Source organism: Arabidopsis lyrata, assembly GCF_000004255.2.
Source record: "Arabidopsis lyrata subsp. lyrata unplaced genomic scaffold ARALYscaffold_7, whole genome shotgun sequence".
Lineage (NCBI taxonomy): Eukaryota > Viridiplantae > Streptophyta > Magnoliopsida > Brassicales > Brassicaceae > Arabidopsis > Arabidopsis lyrata.
Window position 1 is genome coordinate 14,786,081 of NW_003302549.1, and position 27,584 is coordinate 14,813,664.

Here is a 27,584-nt window from a genome sequence, read left to right on the forward strand (position 1 = left end):
ATTTCGTTTGGTTTCTAACCTAAGTTAAGAAAATTAACTATTTGCTCAAAAAAATTTCGTATTAAATTAGAAAAAATCACATGATCTAAACAATCCTCAAATAGGTAACTCTACTTTTTACAACTTAAAAGAAAAAGAAAAAAAGACGAGGATTTTTAATTCGATTAACGTTTTTTTATTTTTTATTTTTTTTAACATCTAAACCAATTTTATTAATATGAATCAGAGTATACATGATTATCAACGAGATTACATATACAACCAATAGTTTGTGTAACAAAAAAAACGATGAAGCAAATTACGCGCCGCTTTCTTAGTCAAGTTCTTTATCATCTTCGTCATTTTCGTCAATCCGGTTTGACTTTCTTGCTTGGGAATCATCTTCTTTTTACTGATGAAATACCGGTAATGCATTCGAAAGTCATAGGCAGCGATCCATCTGTTACATCGCAAAACCTTCGTATTTATCGAAACTCTCATATAAAATGAGATGTCATTGGTCTTGGTTGTGCTTAAAACCCATTGTTGTTTATATGGTATAAACCATCTTCTGATTATCCTCCATAGATCGTTGCTTATTGTCACTATCCAATCATCCCCGAATTGCCTCTTTTTCCATGGTGGTTTCCATGGACTTTTTCTCCAAAGCAGATCTGGTTGTACTAATTGTGAAGACACCAAATCCCGACATCTCCATTTATATTTGTAAATCTGCGAGAACAAGACTGCATCACATTGAATCATGGGCTTCGATGTGGAGATAACTGCCGAAGAGTGGGAGAGATGTTCCATGAAAACCACATCACCGACAAAGAGAATAGCAACCATCACCATAAAGATGAAGAGAAATCCATTGAAGGAAATAGATCTGAGAACAATCTGATATAATAGAAAGGTTCCCATCACAATTATTGAAAACAGTAAAAAAAACAAAGTGATTAACAAACTAGAACCACCGGCAAATGCCGGCGGCCCGGAAAACCAGAGAGAAAAACGGTTTTGATCAGTATCCTCTTTTGTGTCGCAAGAGAGAGAGAGTCGTTTCTTTTCTTTCTTACGTAGCATTGGTTAACGTTTTTTTATATATGCAGTAAATTGAGTATACGGTAGTTATTAAACTGAGTAAAAATCTATTTCGTGTATTTTTTTGGTACGTAAAAAATTGATGTATTTTTATAAAAGCTAAAAAATGTTTAGTGTATTTTTATGGAAATTTTCCTTTTCCCTAAATTTTAATTGGAAACCCAAAACAAAAACAAAAAATTCCAAAGATATTATTGTCTACAATAATATTTTCCACATGGATAATAGTATTTGGTTTGTTCATCTTTGTTGAATTCTAATGTTTAAACAGAAACCTATGTTTCTTCGCTCAGTGTCGTCCTCATTTATCTTCATTCATGGAGTTCCTCGTAAGCTCAAGACCAGAACTGTCCTTCGTGTAATATTTGCGTTCTTGTTCTCTAAACCTTCCTATTAAAAACTCCATTGCTTTAACATGGTTCTAATTTCGTAATTCTGCTTCTCTTTTGTAGACTCTTTGTCAGATCAGGAGAGCTAGTTTTACTGCTATATCTGTTTCTATCTCTGAGGATGAGTCATTTCAAGAAAACGGAATCGATTCCGTTGAGAATTGTGGAATTCGACCTAATCATCAAACTTTGAAATGGCTTCTTGAAGGATGTTTGAAGACAAATGGGTCTTTAGATGAAGGAAGAAAGTTGCATTCTCAGATTTTGAAGTTGGGTTTTGATAATAATGCTTGCCTCTCTGAAAAGCTTCTTGATTTTTATCTATTTAAAGGAGATTTAGATGGTGCTTTGAAGGTGTTTGATGAAATGCCTGAAAGAACGATTTTTACTTGGAATAAGATGATTAAGGAGTTAGCTTCTAGAAGTTTGAGTGGGAAAGTGTTTTGTCTTTTTGGGAGAATGGTTAATGAGAATGTTACTCCGAATGAAGGAACCTTTAGTGGTGTTTTGGAAGCATGTCGTGGCGGTAGTGTTGCTTTTGATGTAGTTGAGCAGATTCATGCGAGGATTATATATCAGGGTTTGGGGAAGAGTACGATTGTGTGTAATCCTTTGATTGATTTGTATTCGAGAAACGGGTTTGTGGATCGAGCTAGAAGGGTTTTTGATGGATTATATCTCAAGGATCATAGTTCTTGGGTTGCTATGATATCAGGGCTGTCAAAAAATGAATGTGAAGTTGAAGCTATTAGATTGTTCTGTGATATGTATGTTTTAGGTATCATGCCAACACCTTATGCGTTTTCAAGTGTTTTAAGTGCGTGTAAGAAGATAGAATCTCTTGAGATTGGCGAACAGCTTCATGGGCTAGTACTGAAGTTAGGTTTTTCCTCTGACACTTACGTTTGTAATGCGCTTGTATCGTTGTACTTTCATTTGGGGAGTTTGATATCAGCAGAACACATCTTCAGCAACATGTCACAGAGAGATGCGGTTACTTATAACACTCTTATCAACGGGCTTTCTCAGTGTGGTTACGGTGAGAAAGCTATGGAATTGTTCAAAAGAATGCAGCTTGATGGACTTGAACCAGACAGCAATACTCTTGCAAGCCTTGTGGTTGCATGTTCATCTGATGGAACTCTTTTTAGTGGACAACAACTACATGCGTACACAACTAAACTTGGTTTTGCTTCAAACGACAAGATTGAAGGTGCACTTCTTAATCTGTATGCAAAATGCTCTGATATTGAAACCGCCCTCAATTATTTTCTTGAGACTGAGGTTGAAAATGTAGTTCTTTGGAATGTTATGCTAGTTGCTTATGGGCTATTAGACGATTTAAGAAATTCGTTTAGGATTTTCAGACAGATGCAGATAGAGGAAATTGTTCCAAATCAATATACCTACCCGAGTATTTTGAAAACTTGCATACGACTTGGGGATCTTGAGCTCGGAGAGCAAATCCATAGTCAAATAATAAAAACTAGCTTTCAGCTTAATGCCTATGTTTGTAGTGTGCTTATCGATATGTATGCAAAATTAGGAAAGTTAGATACTGCTTGGGATATCCTGATAAGGTTTGCTGGGAAAGATGTTGTGTCTTGGACAACAATGATTGCAGGTTACACGCAATACAATTTTGACGACAAAGCTTTAACAACTTTCAGGCAGATGTTGGATCGAGGGATCCGGTCTGATGAAGTTGGATTAACAAATGCAGTTAGTGCATGTGCTGGTCTTCAAGCCTTAAAGGAAGGACAGCAAATTCATGCTCAAGCTTGTGTATCTGGTTTCTCATCTGACCTGCCATTTCAAAATGCTCTGGTTACACTTTATTCTAAATGCGGAAATATAGAGGAAGCATATTTAGCGTTTGAACAAACTGAAGCTGGAGATAATATAGCATGGAATGCTCTGGTATCGGGATTTCAGCAGAGCGGAAACAATGAGGAAGCACTTCGTGTCTTTGCTCGAATGAACAGAGAAGGAATTGACAGTAATAATTTCACGTTTGGGTCCGCTGTGAAAGCTGCTTCTGAGACAGCAAACATGAAACAAGGGAAGCAGGTTCATGCTGTGATCACCAAAACCGGATATGATTCAGAAACCGAAGTTTGTAATGCTATAATCTCTATGTATGCCAAGTGTGGGAGCATTTCTGATGCAAAGAAGCAGTTCCTCGAACTCTCCATGAAAAATGAAGTTTCTTGGAATGCGATGATCAATGCTTATTCTAAACATGGGTTTGGTTCTGAAGCACTAGATTCTTTTGACCAGATGATACATTCTAATGTAAGGCCTAATCATGTGACGCTTGTGGGAGTTCTATCAGCATGTAGCCACATAGGACTAGTGGACAAGGGAATTGAATACTTTGAATCCATGAATACAGAATACGGATTAGCTCCTAAGCCAGAACACTATGTGTGTGTAGTGGATATGCTAACCCGAGCTGGTCTTTTGAGCCGTGCGAAAGATTTTATTCTGGAGATGCCTATAGAGCCAGATGCCTTGGTCTGGAGAACACTTTTGAGTGCTTGTGTGGTACACAAGAACATGGAAATAGGAGAATTTGCTGCGCATCATCTCCTAGAGTTAGAACCGGAAGACTCAGCAACATATGTACTTCTGTCAAATCTGTATGCCGTGTGCAGGAAATGGGATGCTAGGGATCTTACAAGACAAAAGATGAAAGAAAAGGGTGTGAAGAAAGAACCGGGACAAAGTTGGATTGAAGTTAAAAACTCGATTCACTCTTTCTATGTTGGTGACCAGAATCACCCATTGGCAGATGAAATACACGAATATTTCAAAGATCTAACCAAACGAGCATCTGAGATCGGGTATGTGCAAGACTGTTTCAGCCTCCTGAGTGAACTGCAGCAAGAGCAAAAAGATCCGACGATATTCATTCACAGCGAGAAACTAGCGATTTCTTTTGGACTCCTTAGCTTGCCTGCAACAATGCCTATAAATGTAATGAAGAACCTACGTGTTTGCAACGATTGCCATGATTGGATAAAGTTTGTATCCAAGGTATCAAATAGAGAAATCATAGTGAGGGATGCTTATAGGTTTCATCATTTTGAAGGAGGTGCTTGTTCATGTAAAGATTACTGGTAAGAGACAAAGCTTGGTAGCTCACTCGCCTCTTGTGGGAAGGTTAAGTCTATGTTCCTAAGTTCGAGCTCTGGTTCTAGCTTGAAGAAGGATATCATGGACCAAAGCTTACGGGTAAGCTGAATTTTCAGCGATGATTATTTACTTTAACACGAGAAGAATTGTACATGTAAGCCAAAATTGAACATGAAAGAATTGTATAATTTAAACATGGACGTATCAATTAATGGCTTTGACTGGAACCAAAGGAACAATGTAAATGGAGAACAAAATGAATAAAGAAGTGGTGAAAATGAATATCTTTTAACAAAAAAAAAAAGAAAAGAAGTGAAAATGAATGAAGTGAATTAAGAGGAACTAAATTGGAATTTAAAACTAAAAAATGCATAGAAAAAATAGAATAAATAATTAGAGTGAAAATAACCATAAAATGGATATATACTCTAGAATTATATAAGAAAAATAATGTTGATAAAATAGTCATCAACATTAATTTGAATTAGCATTTTTGTTCTTGATATAAAAATTAATTTTCTTAAATTTCTAAATAATCATGTATATGTTTTGCAATAATCAATGTGATGAATCAATAATTATATATAAAAAAATTTAAAATTATTTGTTTGAAGGAAAAAGAAAACCAAGACTCTGATTAGTAACACACATGATTGGATAATGAGATAAGTTGCAGAATGAAAACTTGCATAGTGAAAATTTGCGGAATGAAATTTTGTGTTGATTGGATACATTTGCATAATGTAATAATAAGTTTTTATGTCATAAACAACTATATAACCATTTTTTGCATAATGATATATTACTTGTACTTTTTTAGGCGAAAACGCAAAAATTCAGTGTTTTCACCTTAAAAAAAATATTATACAGAGTTTTTTGATTATTCATTTTCTTATATAATCTCATTAGAAAATGTCATTCCGCAATTATGCTTGTTATCTATTGGAGCACAAGAAAAAGATATAATAAAAAAACAAGGAAGGGACAATGATACCTCTAATGAAATATAGCAGAAATCATACAATAACACGTAATAAAATGGAAATATTATTAGTTAAATGGGTAACGATTTATCTCTGCGACATTTTTCATCAGAGTTAAGCCTTGGATGGCCGTCAAAAAAAAAAAAGTTAAGCCTTGGATGGATATGGTTTTTTAAATGGATTTTTGTTTTAGTTTTTCCAAAAACCAATTATATGGCCATTCAAGATTTTTTAAAAAGTGGATTCCCTAAATTATAGAAAATATAGATTCTAATAGTTGTTGACAAAAAAAAAAAATAGATTCTAATAGTTTTTAAAAATCTAAAATCTTATTTCAATGAATTTTTGTAATCTATTCTATGAAACTTTTTATTTTGTTTTTAATTGTTTATTTTGTTTATTTTTGTAAAATCCAAAATCCAAAATCTATAATCTAAAAACTACTAAAAATGTCTTAAACATTGATGACCATGGACTCCAATAAAATTGATTCTCAACCAAATCAAAACAAAAAAAAAAATGATTATTTTCAACAATAATAGTAGTAAATAATAAAATCTAATGAGTATTTTTTTTTCGGATTATCCAAAATAGAAATTAATGGAGAGAATCTATTCTAAGGATTTAATTTTTTTCTTTTAAAGAGAAATGTATTTACTATTAAAATAATTTTCCATTTAAATGACTTTGATGAGGGAAGAAGAACCGATCCAAATAGTTCAAAATAAATATATTTTGAAGACAAAATGAACTGATTTCTTATGAGGTTGAGAAATGCTGGTTTCAGTGAGAGAGCCCACATCAGATTATTTGTGGCTTATGAAAACTCCCTATCTGAAAGTGTGTCCAAGGAACTGAAGAAGCATGGTATAGAAATCATACATGCTGTTCCAGCCAAGAGTAAGTAGCTTTTACATATGAGTAATAAAGTAATTGTTAGGAGTTAACAATTCATATTAGGAGTTAACAATTCATATGACTAATTAATGAAATGTTTTATTTTCTTCTGTTTAAGGACCTAAGGATCAGAGCACCGCCAACAACCAACTAGCAGATGAAGCAATGACTTCTAGTTAGAGGAGTGTTGCTAATAACAGGGGATAACGGCTTCGAGATGAGTATCAAGAAATTATTTTTAAGGATTTAATTTTTTTTCTTTTAAGTTTGGAATTATTTTTTTTTCTTTTGGTTTAACACCATCTTATAATAGAGAAATTGAAATTTCATGTTGCCATTTTTAAAAAATGTCTGGTATTTGAAATAGGAAAAAATGTCAAAAAAAACTTAACTTACCGATTTCGTTGAAAAAAATTCTCAAATTTACATTTGATAAAAAAAAATCACCAATTTTTGTTGATTTTTCAATTTAATCACAAGTTTTTGTTGACTTTGCCAAATTAGTCACGTCGTTAAGTTGCTTAACTGTAAAGTTAATGGTTCTGCTTAATGGCGGAACTAATTTGGCTCAATCAACAAAAGTTGGTGATAAAATTTGAAAAGTCAACAAAAGTTCATAATTTTTTCAAAAGTTTGTGGATTTTTAAGCATTTTTAAAAATTGAGACTTTTTTTTATTAAAACATTTTCACTATTTTTCTATTTAAATAAAATGTATTAATTAACAAAAAAATATTTTAAAGAATGAATTAAGAGTGTGCAAAAACTTTGCAAAAAATAAAATATTAGTTATTGGACCAACATACATATATGTCATCTAAATTTTAATATATCTAAATCTTAATATATAATTATAACTAATTCATGTTATTGTTGGATATTTTTCCCTAATTTTTATTAAAATAAATTTATTATGGAAAATTAGAATTTATTTTAAATGAATCAAAAGTGTAAAAAATGGTGATTAGCCTATTTCTTTAATTAAAACTATTGTTGAATATTACAATTATCTTTATTCGATTATGTATAATGGGAAAAATACATCTATGGATCGAGATAATAATTATATTTCGTTGAAATTTATTAGTTTTCAAGGCTTATAAACATTTTAGCTCCCAACAATAACATGAATTATGTTTATTGTCCAAACTTAATTTTCAAATATTATATATTAAGATTTAGATATATTGAAATTTAGAGCACATAGATATATTAAAAATAATGTTATTGTTTTACAAAAAAATATTTAAAAATTCACAAACTTTCCAACTGTTGAAAAAATTCAATATGGCACGAATATAGCAGTAGTAAGAATGTATTTTGCTCAAATGCATTCTCCAGGACACGTAAAATCTACAACTTCCTGAAACGAATACTGAATTTCTCTAAAATCATGCCAATGAATGACTCTCATGACCCTCACAATCTCATTTATGACAACTGTCCAACATATATCTTCAAACAAAAGATAAGTACAGTATCATTTACAATTAGTTCCGCCGTTAAGTGGTTTGACGGAACCGTCAACTTTTCGATTAGATTATTTAATGACGTGATTAATTTGGCAAAATCAACAAAAATTTGTGATTAAATTGAAAAGTCAATAAAAATTGGTGATTTATTTTAATGAAATCGATAAATTAGATTTTTTTTTTTTTGACATTTTTGCCATTTGAAATATTAATGAGAGTTAAAAAGGAAAAGATTAAAAAAAAAAATTCTTTTTTAAAATACTACAGTATAAATTTATATTTTATATTTATTTTTAATAAGGAAAAGACACTAATACAATCGGAGATCAACTCGACTCTTCGCTGTCTTACAGAAATCCATTACCTCTCTCCCCACATTTTCCTTCACTTTACCGGGAAAATAGGCGAGAAAATAAAAATCAGTGGTGAAATTAAAGAGAATGTACTCAGCGATTCATTCATCGCTTCCTCTAGATGGCAACTTGGGAGAGTACTCTGACGGAACTAATCTTCCCATCGACGCTTGTTTGGTCCTAACCACTGACCCTAAGCCTCGTCTTCGTTGGACCTCTGAGCTCCATGAAAGATTCGTTGACGCCGTCACTCAGCTCGGTGGACCAGACAGTGAGTGTTCGAAAATTCTGGATCTTGTGTTTGAAATGTGTCTTGTTCTTGAGAAAGACAACGTTTTTAGGTTTAATTTCTTACAGATTTGGTAATACAATGTTTTTTTTTTTTGTTGAATTTAATTTCTTACAGATTTGGGTTAATTTCTTGGGTTTTGTATGAAAGCTCTAATTGGTAACACACATAATTGCATAATGACATTAGTTGCATAATGCAATTTTGTGTTGATTGGATACATTTGCATAATGGTATAATAAGTTTTTATGTCATAAATAACTATATAACCAATTTTTCTCCTAAAAAATAAGATTATGCATATTTTCTTGATTGTTAATTTTTTTGCATAATAGCATTAGAAAAAGATTTGTGTCTTACCATTGTTTTGAATTGGTAATGTTTTTGTTCTGACTATTCTCGGTTTGTTTTGATTACACAGAAGCAACGCCAAAAACTATAATGAGAACAATGGGAGTGAAGGGTCTCACTCTTTACCATCTCAAATCTCATCTTCAGGTTTGATACTACCAACAAAACAGTATCATTCATTTATGCTTCATTGAGCTACTTTTATTTGTTTATTTGGATCATTGCTTTGACTGTGTTGTTTATCTTTGTGTTGGATCGGTAGAAATTTCGTCTAGGGAGGCAATCTTGCAAAGAATCAATTGACAACTCTAAGGATGGTATTTCTCTAATACTCCTTTTTTTTTTTGGTCATGGTTCTCTAATCCTCCATTCATGGATTCAGTTGGGAAATTATGGATTTTTGTTGTGAATTGATATCTTTATGAACTTGTTTCTTCAGTTTCTTGTGTTGCGGAGAGTCAGGACACGGGTTCATCGTCAACATCTTCGTTAAGAATGGCTGCGCAGGAACAGAATGAGTATGGTTACAAGTGGTCTATTTGTTCCAACTTTCAATTGTATATGCTGTATGAACACTCAATGAGTCATTGTGTTTGTTTTCGTGAGCCAGGAGTTATCAGGTCACTGAAGCTTTGCGTGCTCAGATGGAAGTCCAAAGAAGACTACATGAGCAATTAGAGGTTAGTTTTCTTATTCGAATTCACCAAAGATCAGAGAGAGTTTGATTAATGAGAGATTTTCAACTCTCAATCAAATGTCCAACCAAACCGTAGAGAAAGCTCATCCTTATAAACCTATCAACCCTCACTAACTTCTCTTCAGCCGAACTCACAACAGCTCTAATCTGCTACATTCAGTCCTAGGCTGAATACAGTAGACATAGAGTTGCGCCATTGAACTTCTTCAAAGCTTATTAGCCCGAGATTACTTAGTAAATCTGTCGATGAAAGTTACAACCATAGAAAGTTAGAAACCGCATAGCCTAATGTTTGATTGACAGACTATTCAACACTGAGCCATGGTTCCACACCTCATGAGGTCCATTAGTATGCGCAGGTGCAAAGGCGACTCCAGCTAAGGATCGAGGCACAAGGGAAGTACCTACAATCAATTCTAGAGAAAGCTTGCAAGGCTATAGAGGAACAAGCTGTTGCGTTTGCTGGACTAGAGGCAGCTAGAGAAGAGCTTTCAGAGCTAGCCATAAAAGTCTCCATCTCCAATGGATGCCAAGGAACAACAAACACCTTCGACACAACCAAAATGACACTTCCATCCTTATCCGAGCTTGCAGTAGCGATAGAGCACAAGAACAACTGTTCAGCAGAGAGCTCTCTGACTTCCAGCACTGTAGGAAGTCCGGTTTCAGCTGGGTTGATGAAGAAGAGGCAACGAGGAGTGTTTGGAAACGGAGATAGTGTGGTTGTTGGTCATGAAGTTGGATGGGTTATGCCTAGTAGTAGCATTGGATGAGAGAAAGAGAGAGTGACCAGATTTTAGCTTATTTATTTGCTTTGTTGTTGTATTTAACTCAAAACTTTGTCATCAAACCTCTCTGTCTTAACCTCTATGTATATATTTGTTGAAGCATGTAGTGTCTCCTTTAATTTTGAGTAAGTTTATGAACCAATTTGTTTATTTTAGTAGGTGGCAATCTTTGTTAGTTATTGTCTGTTTGGATCTATTTTGTTAAATTTTTCTGATTGTTACTGGATCAGTTACCAAAATTTACCTTTTAATCCATTTAAATTAGATTAGATTAGGTACTTTTAGGTAAATGACAATTGTGAAATTAGATTGTATACAGTTTAATAAAAGCGGTAAGATCATCCAAATTACATTAATTTGTTTCTAATGTTGACTTCAAGTTTTTTTTTTTTTTTTCGTCTAGATTTATGATTAATTACAAATTATGAGAACTGTTACATAGACGATTCTACAACTGACAATTTCTGCCAACCCTTAGTAGATCCACGACAGACTACACTTCCTTCTTCATGATCTTAATGAATACCTTCAATGATCCACGACCTGGCGACACTTCTTTATCTGCGTAGAATCCTGGCGCACGGCTATAATTGTACATCGCTGGAGATCTCCTGCACACTTGCCTCCATTAATCTGCAAATTTGATAATAAATCGCAATATCTGGGACTCGAACCCCAGACATCTTAGTGTAGAAGCATTAATCAACCTTTAGTCAACCAATGGGCCAAGGGGGCTTCCACCAAGTTTTTTCTTTAATCGTCACAAAGATGTATCAATACAATAATAACAATAAGGATCTCTCCAGACCCGACACCTCAGCGTTTTTGGATGTTCTCAAGCTGACACCTTATTAAAATTGTCATCCAATGAGAACATTTCAATTAATACAAGTAAGCATTCTATTTCAGTAATAATACTTTGCTGATCCACGTCATACTGTCTCTCCCTCCACATATTATTTGCTTAGTTTTTCCTATTGGCCCAATTTGGTTTAGTTACAAAGCCCAATTCGTTTATTTCTTTTTGACGTGTTCAATTGTTTTTCCTCTAATTTAGGGTAGTTACCCGCGCCTTACGCGGCCAAGAATTTATTACAAAAAAATATTTAAATTTTGATGATAGAACATAGTTATGAGATTTTAAAATTCGACCATAATATTACAAAAGATCAAGCATACTGTCTCTAAAAATAAGTATTTAGACAGTCCATAAAACCCATAACAACACAAGACTCATCGATCATTTTTGTAGAAAATTCCATGATCACTCAATCATCTGAACCGGAACATCTTGAATTCGTAGCGGCCCAAGCATAAGCTGTGGAGAGTGTACTACATACATAAATTTAATAGGTCATTACACGTATGAATTACGTATATCCAACAAATATATGATTATAAATACTAAATATTACCGTTCTTTGATCTCCTCAAGTTCGTCAAACTCCGGGTCAAGATAAAATCTAGAGCATCCAACTCTATTCATGAGACATGGTTTTTCTGTAAAATATTCAATCCGATGAGACTAAAGAAGATAATAACCGGCTTAAATTTTGGTTTTTGGAAAATACGATGAATAAATATAAGTCAATACCTTTATACTCTTCAACATGCCAAAACCTCAAAACACAAAATACAGGATCACGAAGGTACGAATGACCATATTCTCGGTTTACCTATACTCTCATAAAATAGTCGGCCAAATCTCCTACAGCGCAACATCTCAATTTCAATCCCCTATTAATTTTCAAACCAAAACTAAACGTCATAAATAAATAAATTCTGGCATACAAATTGAAAAAGAAACTCACCTATGATTCTGTAAGATGAAGTAGACACAGTTACATCCACCATCCCTTTCGTATTATCCAGAAACATAAGGGATCCGTATAAGTCAGTCGATATAAACGATAAATCCCACCGTATCTAGGTTTAAAGTATTCGATTTATTAGCTATCTCATTGTTTCATTAGAACCAAACAAATAAAAAATAGAAATCATAAAACGTACCAATCGGAATTTCGGTCATGATTCTCCATCCCCTTATGCGGCTAAATTTTTCAGGCTCAATACACTTACATGGTGACCGCTCATACGTGCTGGTCATTTTAGTTGGTCGATGGAACCATATACGGAACATATTGGACATGTTACTCATCAAATCCGGCAAGTACAGAACCAAAAAATCAGATAGAAAGTACCACGTGTCTTTCCTCAAGCCAGTTATATTAACATGGTCAAACGGACCACCGGTAATAGTAGCATCATCAATCTTAGTCTCCTAAATAATAAGAATAAGATAAACATAAAGTATGTAAGGCAAATCACTATAAAAATAAAATGTTGAACGTGAAAGTAGTGTTTAACCTCTAAATCCGCAAGAATCATCTTCAAATTCTGGTTAGGTCTGCCAAAATTTTCGAACCAAAAAACTAAAACCTGTACACAAAAGTTTCGATTTCTATCATAAGGGGTAATATCGTCGACCCTCGTCAAAGGCAACATTTTTTTAATTTGAATTCGTTGATGTATTTAAATATTTGTTGGGTTGAGTGTTAGCTCGTTTATGTGTTTTATGAGGTCACTGACCAAAACAAAGGGTGTATATATATTGTGAAACACCATCCAATTGCCATATGCTATACACGTTATCCGAACACGACAATAATATAGAAAATATACAGTTCAAATGGCGGGTAGAGACAAAAGACATCTCGAAACCAAAAAAAAAAGTAAAAATCAAATTCTTTAACATGCACTCGTCCAAAAACTGTGCCATTGTGAATGACAACACATTGAAGACTTCGTTTGGTGTGAATGATAACACTCTCGATATTTCTAATTTTAAAAAAAAACAGAATCTTCTTGAATCAATCATAATTTAGAGTGGTAAGTTAGAGATATTTAAGAAATATATATTATAGGGGGAAAATTGGAAATAAAGTATAAATATTTAAGTATTTGTCCATATATGAATTCTATGAACAAATATCAACTATTCCTAAACTACCCCTAGCATAAAATTGAACCAATTGTTTCAAAAATAATTAAGAAAAATATGTATTAAAATGATAAAGAAGACATGAAGATATATAAAATGTCAAAAATATAATGTTTTGTTTTCGTTTTAGATAGATAAAATTTGATCTATAAAGTTTAGAATTTGTCTTCTGAAATTAGAATGTATATTCTATACACTCTACATGTTCTACAAAATTTAGATTATGTATTCTACACACTCTACATGTTCTACAAAATTTAGAAGTCATTTCTTTTCTACGGTATTTAGAATACTAGTTTCTACGACTTTTAGAATACATATTCTATACTTTGTTCTTTGTTCTACAAAAATTAGAATATGTTTTCTAACATTTACTCATGTTCTAAGAATGTTAGAAAACATATTCTTAAGATTTTTTTTTATTCTATAAAAATTAGAAAGTACATTCTATCTAATTTAGTTTTAAAAAAAAAATCTTAAAATATGGAAATTGAATATAGTGAATTTGATTACATCTGCAAATTACAGAAGTTGAATTCTGAATACTTTAAAATTCTATATACCTAAGTGAATAAATTATAACACAAATTAGATTTTTTCTTTATACTTCACACTTTTTCCTATAGATTACGCTTAATTTTTTTGTCTCAAAACCCGGAAAATTAGTTGAATTTGGAATACTTTAAAATTCTTTATACCTAAGTGAATAAATTATAACACAAATTAGAATTTTTCTTTATACTTAACACTTTTTCCTATAGATTACGCTTAATTTCTTGTTTCAAAACCCGGAAAACTATAGTTGCGCTCCATAAAGAAATTGAAATCAAGGGAGTGAGAGAGAGAGAGAGATTGAAGAAGAAGAAGAAATTTTTTTTTATTTAATATGGCGTTATTAGAGAGGAGAAAACAATTACGAAAGCTTAACTTTGATGAGCAAGAGAATCAAAGAAGAAGAAGATATGAAATTATCTACGGCAAAACAAATAATGGAATGTAATTAAATGTTATTTTGTCCTATATGTTTTCCAAATTGTTTTTAGAAAGAAATCAATTTAATTTTGAATTTTTTAATAGTTTAGTAAGATTTTAAAAGACTGGGGGCATATTGGGATTTTAATTATATGAAATCATATATGACCAATATTAAAGTATATATGACCAATCATGAATATATAATGTATAGATGGACAATAGTTTAATTATTTGTCCTTTATTTCCAATTTTTCCTCTTATATGGGTATAACAACACCTATATTTAGATGTATTAACACGTATCAAAGGCATGTTTCATATAACATTTAGGTTCAAAACGGATAAATAACAAAACTTAAAACTATCATTAAAAAAAACAAAAGTAACTAATTCTTAATAACTAAATAAACTCGCACTTATTATTGCCCGCCAAAGAATATCCGCATGACCGTAACCTCGGGACAAATATGATTGAATACGAATTGCGTACACCTTTCAGTTGCTGTAACATAGATTGTTCCTGTAAATACGAAATTTTAGAATTGTTACAATGTCGGATAAATTATTAAAATCCAATAATATAAAAAAATCTTATATGTACCTTCAAAGAGCTCCAATTTAGCAAATCTGATTATGATGATTTTGACATCATCAACACAACTTGCCCTATCGATTATAAATCTATTAACATAGAAGTTCGGCAATCGACATGGTATACGTATCCCACTTCATCACGGAAAGACATCAAGTTAGTATCATCTATTTATTTTTTTTAAAAGAAAAAACGAATTATTATTTTTTTTTTAAACTGTAGATAAAATAAATAGTCACCTTCTGTCTTCCATTTGGAACAAAACGATGATTAACGCCTAGCGAATCAGACGCTCTAAAATCGATAGTACGCACAAGCCTCCCAATTAGATCTATGGATTTGGATTTGATATGGTTTAATAAAAAAATAAAAAAAATATCTATAACCAACGTATAACATATCACTTACCCACACAGTAATTAGGATCTAGGCGACCTTGCTTGACCTCACGAAACTTGACAAAAGTGAAACAATCACTTTGTAAGAAAGACCTTAGTAAAGTAAATGAAGTAAGCGCATTCGAACGTATGAAAAAATTGTGTCTAGCTGGTCCAAAACATCCTCCTACAGTTTTGACATTAAATTCTGATAAGAGTATGCAATTTCCTTCTATGAGGATGGATGAGAACCGTTGAGTCACGTCTACATCAATTAGGACGTGTATCAATTAGGACGTGTATCTTTTGATGCTGTTTAAGATTTCAATATTAGGTTGAATCCTTATAGCATAACGAAATGATGATAATTAATAATTGTTACCTTTGAATCCGCAAGGATAAATTCCACCAGCCTATCGCGTAACGCAGGGCATACGAACCTTCTAACAATTTTCACTTTAATTTTTTTAGTAATCATTTCCGGGTTTAGATCTTTAAGATCATCATAAACATCCAACTCTTCTTCAAATCTAGTGATGGTGCAAGGAGAGAGTTGGGACATCATAAGAAACAAAGATATAGAGCACCTAGTATAATCGGTTAATAGATACTAAGGTATGAGATATAATAGCACTTATATATGTACCATTAAGGTTATATTCAATCTTCTGAATTAAGGAATCTAACATTATATTAAAAAATCTCAACCAACAATATTTTTATATAGATTTTTTCCTTTTTTGTTGCTAGAAGGAATATACGTATACAAAACTTTACGGATATAATAATATCTTCTTAACATTATTTTTTATTAAGACGGTCGTTTTCCGTGATCCGAATGAAAAAGGAATATATACCCAAATAGAACATCAAACCGAACTATTAAAGATAAACAGCGAAGACCAAATGAAGATCTATGAGTAATTGGTTTGTTAATAAAACACGACATATAAAGGATAAGAATACTTATAAGATAATAACATATTCAAAGCAAATTGAAACCGAGTTGTCGAATGATACGAACATTGGTTTGAACACTAATTGATCAAGGCAAAACAACACACCAATTCTTAAAACATATAGATAAACGGAATATTTCATTACACGACAGCAACATGCACACGTTTCAATCTTCAAAAGCGGTAGAACCTGCCTCATTAGCTTCCTCAGCGGCTAATCTAAATCCCAATCTTAACAAATTATACATTAAACACTTTATAATTTAGATTTATCTCGAATATGGGTCCAATAACGAAAATATTCTATTCATATTTATCTCCAATATTCGTAGTTACCAAATAAAATACCAAGAATATTCAATATAATATTTTAAAAATATTTTTTAAAAAAGAAATTAACATAATACTCCAAATAATTACATAAGGAGGAAAACCCTAAACAATAACCCCAAAATATTTCGTTAAAATGTCAATATCTATATATTCACATATTCATTTAACTCTACAAAAATTAAAAATAGAAACACCTAACTTTGTATGGGCTACTATATAAACAATATAATAATAATACGAAAATTTCTATGAACAGCAAAATAAAAAAAAATTAATTTATAAGTATATCCTTTTTTATTCAAAAATAAAATAGAAAACTGTTTGATAGTATCCAATATTTGTATATATCAAATTAAATACAATCTCGATAGATTTGGTAGTAAAACATAAGAAGTAGCTATTATCTTAATACTCTTTATGTTTGTTTGTATAATAAATTATATAGGATAAACTCAAATAATACAAAATAATATTTATTTGTATAATATGCAATATAAGATAACATCAAATAACATAAAAAATAATATGAAATTATAGAACGGTTACAATCAGAAAGGCAAATATCTATCTATATCTCTTATTTTGTTTGTTTCAAAAAGTTAGATAGAGATTAGCTAATATCAACCCAAAAGATTATCATATAAAATAAAGATGCATTATATATTGTTATAGTTGTTATTGATATATATGTATTCCAATTTGATATATGTATCACAAATTATTACTAACATATAAGATACACGGATGCAATATTTCATCATTATTAGCAGTCGCCGTTTAGGTATCTCGACACGAATAAGATATTTATAAATCCAGTCTAGTTTACATGATATACCGATAAGAATTGTCACGTCACCGATTAGGTATATATCATCGTATACATTAAAATCATAGCGCCGGTGATTAATCATTCTGAGTATTAGTATTCTCAATATCGATTATTTTCAGTTAAGCATAATAAATTCAGAATATAAGAACTGTCGACAATGAATATTATTCCCAAGATATTACCGATTAACTTCGATTCATAATCATGTGTGATATTCGATGAACACGATAAACTCAATATAATCCAAAATATTTGATTAATATGATATAGTATAACCAAGAAAGATATCATAATCAAAATCTAAAAATACATCGAGATATCGATCATACGATAATGGTAATTATAAGTCCGGAAACACGTCTTCGAGTCTGTAACGACTCGTGCCCTCTCCCTTATACGTTCCGGACCACGTTGCAGACAGTGCATAATCTTCATAGACTCCATAATATATAACACATCATTCTGAACAGATTTAAAGCCTATGTATTACAGAAATATATTCGAAACAATAAAACAATGCGTTAAAAAAAACGTAAAAGAATACAGGTCGTACCAAATAAAATAAAGCCGCACGGTTAATCTTTTTATGATCGTAACTATATGATAACGCAACAGCAATCAAATTAAGTTCTTTAAAAAAAAAAACGCATAAATCAAGCAAGATTAGAGAGATACCTCAGTTTGATTTGAGCTTCGTTTGCAATTCCACAATCCAAAAAGTTTATGCTTGTACCTGAGAAAAGAAAGAGGTGCTAATCAAAATCATGAAAATTCTCAAGCATATAAAGCCAAACAGTTACGAAACCAAAACATGTAATCGACCAAACTATAAACTTTGCATAAATAACTCATCACTAATTGGCAAAGATCTATGAGATCTTACTTTCCAAGTGACCATAACATAAAAAGGAGAAAAAAAACCGACGACGATGCATCATAGAAAGGACCAAGTTTGAGGTACAAAAAAGAACTATAACCCATAATTGCTATGCATAAAAACCAAGTCGTGAGGTTTGAGTTTCAAGGGAGGCATCCTATATTTATAGGAATTTCCAGCTTAAGGTTTTAGGGTTTTACATATGACGGTGTAAATTATACCGGGCCATTTTTTTTTGTAAAAATATAAGCCCAATAAGCGAATTGGGGTTGAAAAAACAAAAACGTTATTTTCCTTTTTTTTTATACGTCCGATTTTTTTATATACTAAAATATGGAAATTTCACTAATTTAATCTCATTAAAGGGACGGGGGTAAAAACGACTGCTCATATTCTGAGGCGAACGTGAGCACTTTCGACTTCTCCTTTAATATATAAGAGAACTATAAACCATAATTGCTATGCATAAAAATCAAGCCGTGATGTTTGAGTTTCAAGGGAGGCATCCTATATTTATAGGAATTTCCAGCATAAGGTTTTAGGGTTTTACATATGACGGTGTAAATTATACCGGGCCATTTTTTTTTGTAAAAATATAAGCCCAATAGGCGAATTGGGGTTGAAAAAACGAAAACGTTATTTTCCTTTTTTTTATACGTCCGATTTTTTTTTTATACTAAAATATGGAAATTTCACTAATTTAATCTCATTAAAGGGACGAGGGTAAAAACGACTGCTCATATTCTGAGAGCGAACATGAGCACTTTCGACTTCTCCTTTAATATATAAGATCACTCACTCACTAATACTATGCATATTATTATATTTTGTTGAACAAAATCACATCGCTAAAAGATAGGTTTTTCTATTTTCTTTGCTTTAATTGTGAATTTGTGATTATATGTATTGATTTAAATAATTAAGTCTTTTTATTTTGTTGAGAGCTTTTAATCTTTAAATTTTAATAAAAACTGTTTATTTATATTAAATACTATTAGTTTTTTTTACTTTTGTCTAACAGAGTCAAAGACGAGACAACAATGAAAATGTTACTTACACGAAAGTCTAACAAGAGATGACTGCGTATGAAAATGATGAACAACACAGATCAACAATTCAGAAAGATGATTGGAGAAGCTTTGGATATAATTAGAGGAGGTTAAGGGGAAGAAGAAGACCACAATTATTACTTTAATATAAAAATATAATAAATCTTGAACCGGTGACTAAATCGATTGTAGTCAGACCGGTGTTACTATCGGATCAGAATGGGTCTATGATTGGGTCTATAAAATACTCCCAAATTGACATTGAATTAATCGTACAAGGAAAGATGCATGGTTGATAATAATCATATTGATCCCATCTAATTCGAGAATCAAATTATTTTATAGTTAAAAAATTGTTTATAGTGTTCAATGTTCTATGTCCTTTGTTTCACGTATTGGACATAGCTAATCTTGCAACCTTTTCGTAAATTTGTCTTTGGAGCTACATCTACTACAACAAGGGAAGAAGAATTTTAGCTAAAAAACAAGGGAAGAAGATCCTATATCATTCTGGTTAAAATTTTAAACCAGTAATCTAAGATGAACTTCCCACAATACATTTATAATTTTTTTCTTTGGTATCTATATAATTTTTAGTAGCTAATTATTGTGATTCAAAATTTCAAAGTATGCTTGTGTACCATAAATATCGTTAACATAAAGAATCTAAGGTTCTTAAAGTATAATAGTCGATGAAATGTATTTATATATATCACAATATAAAAATAAATCTAACATTTGTAAGAAGTTAAACATATACTAAAATATAAAATAAAAACAAACATATACTAAAATATAAAATAAAAACAAACAAATATAAAATTAGACAAAATTAATTTACGAAAACTACCCGCAACGTAAACCATTTGATGCATTCATCTCATGCATATTATCCTCTAAAAACCATTTGATTCAAACAACTTTTTCGGAAAAAAAAATATATCTAAAAGTCCCGCAGCGTAGCGCGGATGTCGACCTAGTTTATATAGTAATACAGATAGAGATCATCCCACACATGAAAAGAAAAACCTACCGGATTCAAAACTCAAAAGTTATGTTTACCCTAATGAATTTGATAAATTTTTGCTAATTTTGAATTTGATAATTTAACCAATTATATCGATTTTTTCGTTATTGTAGATTACAAAAATACTCATTAAATTATCATAACTTATCTCCATGCTATAGATTGGATGGATCTTGTCTATCAATTAGTTGGCACACATTTGCGTAAATACACAAATTTGATTACGTTATAATAAATAAAAGGGTTTTTAGTAAATAAAACCCCTCAACTAAAAATTAAAAACACAAATATCAAGAGAGGGTGATGGGGTCGGCGACGAAACGGCGGCGTATCGGCTCACTCGAACGGTGATTTGCAACTGAAGTATTGAAAATTAAAAAAAAAAAAAGGAAAGGTTTTGATTTTTGAACCAAAAAAAAAACGGTAGAGGAAGAGCCGTTTACGTTATACTTCCCCTTGATTTCTCAACTTCTTCTTCTTTGTGTGAGTTTTAATTCTCTAATTTACGAATTTAATCTCAAGGAGTTTCTCTGCGTAACGATTGATTCATCGGTGAGTTTCTCCTTTGATTGTTACTTGGATTCATAGAAGATTGATAGATTAACTTACCAAATTAGTCTAGATTTTGGATATTATTCATATGATTCTTGTTAATTGATTCAAATAACAATTTGGTTGTAACCAATTTCACAAATTTTGAGTAATTTACTGTATAATAATTTGTTTGTTTACTTGCAGGTATATAAAATGCGTTGCCAGGAGGTAAGATCATGGACATTTAAAGGTTTAGTGGCTGCATTTGTTGATCTTTCTGTTGCGTTTTCGCTGCTTTGCGCATCTTCTCTCGTTTATGTAACATCGAAGTTCCTCGGTTTATTTGGTTTAGCCCTCCCATGTCCTTGTGATGGTTTATTCAGTGAGCCACATAAGTGTTTTCAAGAGAGTTTAGGGAATCTTCCTGTGAAAAAGATCAGTTCTGTTCAAAGATCTGTGAGAAATAGAACGCCTTTTGATTCGATTTTATGTAAAGAAGTTAATGGTGGTTGTGTTGGAAAGAAGAGGAAAGGAGAGCGTAAGCGCGTTGAGTTGGAAGATGAGGTATCTAGTACTCCTTCTGTTGGAAAGATTGAGAAGGCTTCAGGTTTTGATCTTTTAACCGCGCAAAGTTTGAAAAAAGGAAGCTTTAAAGTTAAGAGTAAGCGGCTCAGCTTCCATAGGTCGCCGTATGGTTTCAAGAACCATTTTCAAGGTAGTTTAGGCCATAAGAACTCTGAGGGATCAAATGAGAGCGTCATGGAATATTTGAAAGATGTTAATGAAAATGATCCTCTTCTTGTGAAGTGGAAAGGTTAGTATCTTATAGCAAAGTGTTTGTTTCCTGGTGTTAAGTTATTACTTTTTCAATCATTTTGGATAGTGAATGTTGATTTTGATACAAATTATAACAATGTAGATAGTGGAACAACCTTGGAGGACGTGTCCTTGCGGAAAAGTGTTTCACTAAGTTCGGTTGGGTGTGAAGCTGGTGCTCAGAACAAACAACCGGAACGGAAATTTTCATGGGCGGGAGAGGGTACATGCAGTTCCCCTGTGGATTTAACTTATAGTGGTATGACACAAAAGACGATTGAGATTCTAGAACAAGTGCTTGCGGAAGAACGAGCTGCTCGTGCTTCATTAGCTCTTGAACTCGAGAAAGAGAGAAATGCTGCTGCATCTGCTGCGGATGAGGCTTTGGGTATGATATTGCGGTTACAAGAGGAGAAAGCGTCGATAGAGATGGAAGCTAGGCAATATCAGCGGATGATAGAAGAAAAGTCTGCTTTTGATGCGGAAGAGATGAGTATTCTCAAAGAAATTTTGCTTAGGAGGGAGAGGGAGAAACATTTTCTGGAGAAGGAAGTTGATACCTATAGGCAAATGTTTCTTGAGACTGAGCAACCTCACAATACGCCAGATTCAAAACCAGCTCGAATCGAAAGATTGCAAACGCCACAACAAATTACTGAATCATGGGATGACATGGAGACTGCGGATGTCTCTTTTGGATTTGAGATCTTCACTAATCAGATGGACAGTCGTTTACTTGCACATGGAAACAAATCAGTGCTTCCTGGAGATTATAGTGAGGTTGACAATGATGACGAAAACAAGAATGGAGTAGACCAAAGTCCTGAGCGTGGTCAGTCAAGAAGTGAGCCATTTGATGTCCATCACGAGAAAGCCAAACTACTGAGTGATGTAGAACTGAAAGAAAGAGAGGAGGGTGTCACTTCATTTCCTGAACTAGTATCAAGAACTAGCGACATCACTGTTACTAAGAATCTTGGTGAGGAATCCCACGACATTGATGGCCATGTACATGATATCCATGTAGTGACCGATGAAGATAACAAAGCGCAACTGAATGTTCCTTTTGACCATGCCATTAGCGATCTGAAACTGGATAGATCACAAAGTGTTTCAGATACAAGTTATGTACTTCCACCTGGGAAAAGTAACATGTCTCCCAATATGCGCAGAAATTCAATGTCAGCTATTGACTATGAAAGACTGAAAATAGAGAGTGAAGTTGGGTTGCTGAGAGGACGGTTAAGAGCTGTGCAAAAGGGAAGAGAGAAGATCAGTTTCTCTTCCAAAGAACAGAGCAAATCGCAGATACAGCGTCGTGGAGATAAAACAAGCCGGTTTTGGGAGGCCAGAAGATCCGGACCTTTCGACTCTTCTAGCCCTTCATCCACAATGGTGAGTTTCATCTTTGTTTGATTTGATTCGAGGGACGGAAAATTGCCAAAAGTGCTCTCTTTGTTTGACTTACTAATAATGTATATTCACAGTTCTTGCTAGTTAAATCTTCCATGCTTTTTTGCTTAACAAGTGGCTGAATCTTTTATGTGTTCAAATGTTACTTTTGTAGGTCAAGGCGATGTCTATGACACTTGACCTGCATAGTGCTTGAACTGCAAGGTATGTACTTACTCGAATAACACGACAGAAACATACACCTAGTGAAAACATGAGCAATTGTAGTTTGTAACAATCTCTGCCAAAACTCTAATGTTGGTTTTTGCTGGAGAAGTGGAGAGTATGAGGTTTCTTTTATCGTGTTTTGTCACACACATGTACCCTAAACGGCGTCGTTTGGAGATGAGAGTTTATCTTTCCAAATAAGTGATACTTGTCTTTTTTTGCTATTTCTGTGCTAATAACACCTAGGGGGGTGTATTGGAACAATGATTTTGGAAATTTTTGGTTTTTTGTTAAAATCACTTGTTATTCAATCAGTGATTTAAAATTTTCTTCTCAAATTCCATGTTATTAAAACCGGAATTTATGTAAAATCATTCCAAATCATTTCAAATCTCATGTTATTCAATTATGAATTTCTAAAACCCATATCAAATCCACTGTTATTCAAACTTAACAAAACTTTTTTAAAAAAATATTGAAAACTGATTTAGTGAGACTTTGGATACCTTTTTAGTGTAAAAATAAGAATTAAACAATCACACCTCTAGAGGTGGTATTTGATTAAAAAGAAAAAAGTAAAAAAAAACATGTGGCTAACGAAACTAAACTAGTGAAAGAATCTCCTCTCTTCATCCTCGTCTTCATCCTTGTCTTCATCTCCATCGATCTCGATCCCTTGAACAAAAATAATATAAGAGATCCTAAAATCAAAGTCCCCATTTGCCTTGAAATATGTACAAGGACTAAAGTCAAAAGAGAGTCTCTTCTTTGGTAGTGGTGGTGACTCACTTCTCGTCCTCACAAGTCTCGAGCAGCTTCAATCTAATTCTCAAAGAGCACAAACGGAGATTTAAATTGATGAATAAAACTATTCGACGATTAGAAGTCAAATTGTTGCGAGGTCGGTTTTGATCTTCAGTATGTTTGTTTCTTTGCTAATATCATAATAGAACTTTATTTGCGAAATTGATAAATTTCAGATAGAATTTTGAGTTAGTTTATGTGTCGTCAAGCATGTAGGTGAATCTCGTTTTGCTGCTGTGTATAGCTTTGATTTGTCGCTGATAACACTAGATTTTTGAAACTAGGTTGATGGAGTGACATAAGTTTTTGTTTTGAGCTTGATCACGAATTCCACCACCGTCAAACATGTTTTCGAAATTCAAACGGCATGTTTAAGAAGTTACCACAAACCAGAGAAAATTATCAAGGCAAGTTTTCTTGTTGTTATAGCTTGGCTAGTTGCACATGTTACTTGTTGATGGTGATTCCAATTACTTTTAAGCCTTTGAATGGTTCATTGATATTGATTATACCGTCTGCAATTTTTTAGGAAATCTCAATTTTTCTATTTTTTGTGCTAAAAATCTCACCAAATCACCTATATATTATCTCTTTAAAAGCTCATCAAATCACAAATTATCTTTCCTTTTTTAAAATGAAAAATAACAATTCCACCAAAAGTATCCTATAAACTCACTTAAATCTCTGCAAATCCAAAATTTCCTAAATTCCACCAAATTCTCCTAAATCTTTAATCGAATACACCCCCCCTAGATTTTTCACTTTTGTTTGCATATTCTGAAATACCATTAAAAATAAAAATAACATAATTATATATCTAATTGTCCTAAAGTTATATTATACATACAATTTTTTTGTTTGTAAAAACTCATATTGTAGTTGTTGACTGAAAAAAACAGAACTCCGAACCATATTTGCCCTTTAACGCTTCTCTGCCCTATTAATATTCATAATCTCTATAATATTCTATACATTGGACTTTTGAGTTGGAGTTGGTGCAACAGAATTATAATCTTTTCTCATTAAACAACAAACACTTTTTCTATTTTATGGTTACTAGTAACCGCAAAGAAAAGAACAATTAATTAGCAGACAAAAAAAGGAGAACCACTTGATTATGTGGTCGTAAGAAAAAACACAATGTGTTTAACAACAAATGAAAACCAATCTTGAATCTTGGCATCATATTATGAATATCTTTCTTTGGAATTTTTATATAAAAAAAAGGAAAGCAGTAATTAAGCTTGTGACATATTAATTTAAAGTCAAGAAGAATAAGGAAATGAGAGAGCATCCCAAATGAGATCCATATCCAAAGAAGGCATCCTACTCAATTGTACACCATCTCCTTCCATCACTTCCTTATGAATTTTCTGTTTCTTCATCATCACTTCTTCTCCTGACTCCATCTTCATGTGATGATTCTTTGGCTCTGATATTCCCACTTTTGGAGGAGGAGGTGGAGAAGGAGAGTTACTTACTTGGGAAGAGGATATCTGTTGAATCTTGGACTCCAAAAGCGAGGCGATCATGCATCGCAAGGAACCGGACTTGAGCTGATGTTTTAGGTCGGGAAAGTTGAGGTGTGCGAATTCGCCACGCAGGATATAAGCTGCTGTGTCGTAAGCCATTGCTGCTTGCTCAGCGGTTTCAAAAGTACCGAGCCAAACACGGGTTCTGTTCCTTGGAAGCCTAATCTCCGCGACCCATTTGCCCCAGTGTCTTTGTCTCACTCCTCTATACAGCTTTGTTGGTGTTGTCGTCTGGACAACCTTTCTTGTTTTTGATTTCATGGGCTGAGTCTTGGTGGTACTTAGCCAATAGTTTCCGAAACCTTTTGAGGGATAGTTGGTTAGGGTTTTATTGATCTCTACCCACTCGTTTCTATTTTGATCTGATTGATAAAGAGAGTTTGGAATGTATTTATGGTAAGGGCTCATGTTGTTATCAGATTGAGAAAGTTCTAGAAGCTTTGGTTCTTTAAGGAACAAAGTAAGGTTTGGAGGTTTAGAAGGAAAGTGATCAGGACGTTGAGACTGAGGAAAAGATTCTAGAAAGTTCCAAGGAACAGAAGCTATCGGAGGTTGATGAATAGAAGAAGTGAGCTCATGATCATGAGGCGACACAAAGTAGCTCGGAGTCGAAGAAGAAGGAAGAAGAGGAGATTTCATACCTTCCAAGAATATTGGAACACCGAGAAGTTGTGGTGGCGTTGAAGAACTCAAGATCCCGTAGAATCCAGAAGACAAGAGCTTGTCGTGCATGAAGCTAGTTTCTATTTTAGGAAACTGATCTTCCATGTTCATGTTTTTTGAGGATTTGTCCAGAGAACAAAGCCTGTCTTAATTTTGAAGAAATAAGTGGAGAATAAATGTTTATATATACGATAATTAAGGAGTGTTGTGTTGTGTGTGTATTGGTGTGATCATGTGGAGATAATATTAGAAAATTTAAGGAACCTAACTTTTATTGTCCGAAAACAACATTATCGTCTGACTCAGATCTACTCTCTGCTAAGCTTAATTTCTTCTTTTGTAAACTAGAATTAAAGAGTCGTAGAAACACTTTTGGTTAAACAATACTCTTATGTTAGTATTTTTTGCTTTCATAAACAATTAATTGACCTTTATTTTTTCTTATCTTGCGACTTGTTCGTGGCCTCCATCTTACGTTCTCTTTTTCTTATAACTTATCAATCCAAACGTGACAGCTAAGCCCTAACTCATTTAGGTGTTGTAGCCATATATTGTTTTTGGTGTAGAGTTTATATTTAAATTATACGAATGTTGTTGTTGGATACCAACGTTGTTTTCCTTTGGTTATCACTTTGAATATTTTAAATGCATATATAATAGTTGTAAATGCTATATTTATTCATATATATTGGTGTATATATATGCAAATATATTTAATTTGATGGTTGTACTAAGATTACAAATTTACAATATTATTTTTATTTTTATTTTTCGGTAAATTACATTACAATGTTAATATTTATATACATTGGAAAAAAGGGATGTGGTTTACTGGTTAGTATCTTGTGAATGAAAAAAATTATGGACATTCACTATGTAGTATATTCAAAGTGATAACAAGAATTAAAATTATTCCAATTTTTTAATTATTTTACTTTAAAATTTAGTTTTCCTTACTAGGACGTATCATAAGAACCTTAATCTTTAAGCATCCTTTAAGCCTTCTTTTCATTAAACAAATAATTCCTGTTCTGTGTTTAATTTATTATCCTCGTCTATTTAGTTTTCCTTGGTGTTTATAAGGCGAAACCTAGGAATAGGACTTTGGACCATACGGTATGTGACTTTCTTTTGCTAGGTTTGATCTCAAAAAAAAA

At 32.6% G+C, this 27,584-nt stretch overlaps 4 protein-coding genes and 1 long non-coding RNA gene across 6 annotated transcripts; 3 read left to right on the forward strand and 2 right to left on the reverse strand.

Moving 5' to 3' along the window:
* The first annotated feature begins 1,322 nt into the window (after positions 1–1,322).
* Positions 1,323–4,892, forward strand: LOC9304417 (pentatricopeptide repeat-containing protein At4g13650). The gene is made up of 2 exons (XM_002868299.2): positions 1,323–1,441; positions 1,536–4,892. The coding sequence occupies exons 1-2, from the start codon at positions 1,343–1,345 to the stop codon at positions 4,596–4,598; spliced, it is 3,162 nt and encodes a 1,053-aa protein (XP_002868345.2). The 5' UTR covers positions 1,323–1,342; the 3' UTR covers positions 4,599–4,892.
* A 3,390-nt stretch (positions 4,893–8,282) lies between these two features.
* LOC9304418 (protein PHR1-LIKE 3) lies at positions 8,283–10,594 on the forward strand. 2 transcript variants are annotated; one of them, XM_002868300.2, is made up of 6 exons: positions 8,283–8,585; positions 9,025–9,101; positions 9,217–9,271; positions 9,394–9,472; positions 9,565–9,634; positions 10,002–10,594. In XM_002868300.2, the coding sequence occupies exons 1-6, from the start codon at positions 8,402–8,404 to the stop codon at positions 10,422–10,424; spliced, it is 888 nt and encodes a 295-aa protein (XP_002868346.1). In that variant the 5' UTR covers positions 8,283–8,401; the 3' UTR covers positions 10,425–10,594. The 2 variants fall into 2 exon arrangements, with proteins under 2 accessions (XP_002868346.1, XP_020875369.1); XM_021019710.1 differs by having other exon boundaries at positions 8,284–8,585; positions 10,011–10,594.
* Positions 10,595–11,506: 912 nt separating this feature from the next.
* LOC9304419 lies at positions 11,507–13,134 on the reverse strand. Its single transcript, XR_002330740.1, has 3 exons — positions 12,251–13,134; positions 12,034–12,176; positions 11,507–11,939 (listed from the first exon to the last, which is right to left on the reverse strand). It is a non-coding gene; the product is annotated as an uncharacterized LOC9304419 (long non-coding RNA).
* A 7,655-nt stretch (positions 13,135–20,789) lies between these two features.
* LOC9306440 lies at positions 20,790–23,692 on the forward strand. The gene is made up of 4 exons (XM_002868301.2): positions 20,790–21,010; positions 21,197–21,806; positions 21,912–23,203; positions 23,376–23,692. The coding sequence occupies exons 2-4, from the start codon at positions 21,206–21,208 to the stop codon at positions 23,415–23,417; spliced, it is 1,935 nt and encodes a 644-aa protein (XP_002868347.1). The 5' UTR covers positions 20,790–21,010; positions 21,197–21,205; the 3' UTR covers positions 23,418–23,692.
* Positions 23,693–25,331: 1,639 nt separating this feature from the next.
* Positions 25,332–27,115, reverse strand: LOC9304420 (ethylene-responsive transcription factor ERF062). Its single transcript, XM_021019284.1, is given in 4 exon segments — positions 25,332–26,537; positions 26,540–26,575; positions 26,578–26,638; positions 26,641–27,115. Coding segments are annotated over 4 exon segments (1,158 nt in total). The 5' UTR covers positions 26,662–27,115; the 3' UTR covers positions 25,332–25,497.
* Positions 27,116–27,584: the final 469 nt, after the last annotated feature.

Coding starts and splice junctions, on each gene's coding strand:
- LOC9304417 (XM_002868299.2), top strand. CDS start 1,343: ATGTTTAAACAGAAACCTATGTTTCTTCGCTCAGTGTCGTCCTCATTT. Junction 1,442..1,535: donor AGACCAGAACTGTCCTTCGT/GTAATATTTGCG, acceptor TCTCTTTTGTAG/ACTCTTTGTCAGATCAGGAG.
- LOC9304418 (XM_002868300.2), top strand. CDS start 8,402: ATGTACTCAGCGATTCATTCATCGCTTCCTCTAGATGGCAACTTGGGA. Junction 9,473..9,564: donor GCTGCGCAGGAACAGAATGA/GTATGGTTACAA, acceptor TTCGTGAGCCAG/GAGTTATCAGGTCACTGAAG. Junction 9,635..10,001: donor GACTACATGAGCAATTAGAG/GTTAGTTTTCTT, acceptor GAGGTCCATTAG/TATGCGCAGGTGCAAAGGCG.
- LOC9306440 (XM_002868301.2), top strand. CDS start 21,206: ATGCGTTGCCAGGAGGTAAGATCATGGACATTTAAAGGTTTAGTGGCT. Junction 21,807..21,911: donor TCTTCTTGTGAAGTGGAAAG/GTTAGTATCTTA, acceptor ATAACAATGTAG/ATAGTGGAACAACCTTGGAG. Junction 23,204..23,375: donor CTAGCCCTTCATCCACAATG/GTGAGTTTCATC, acceptor TTACTTTTGTAG/GTCAAGGCGATGTCTATGAC.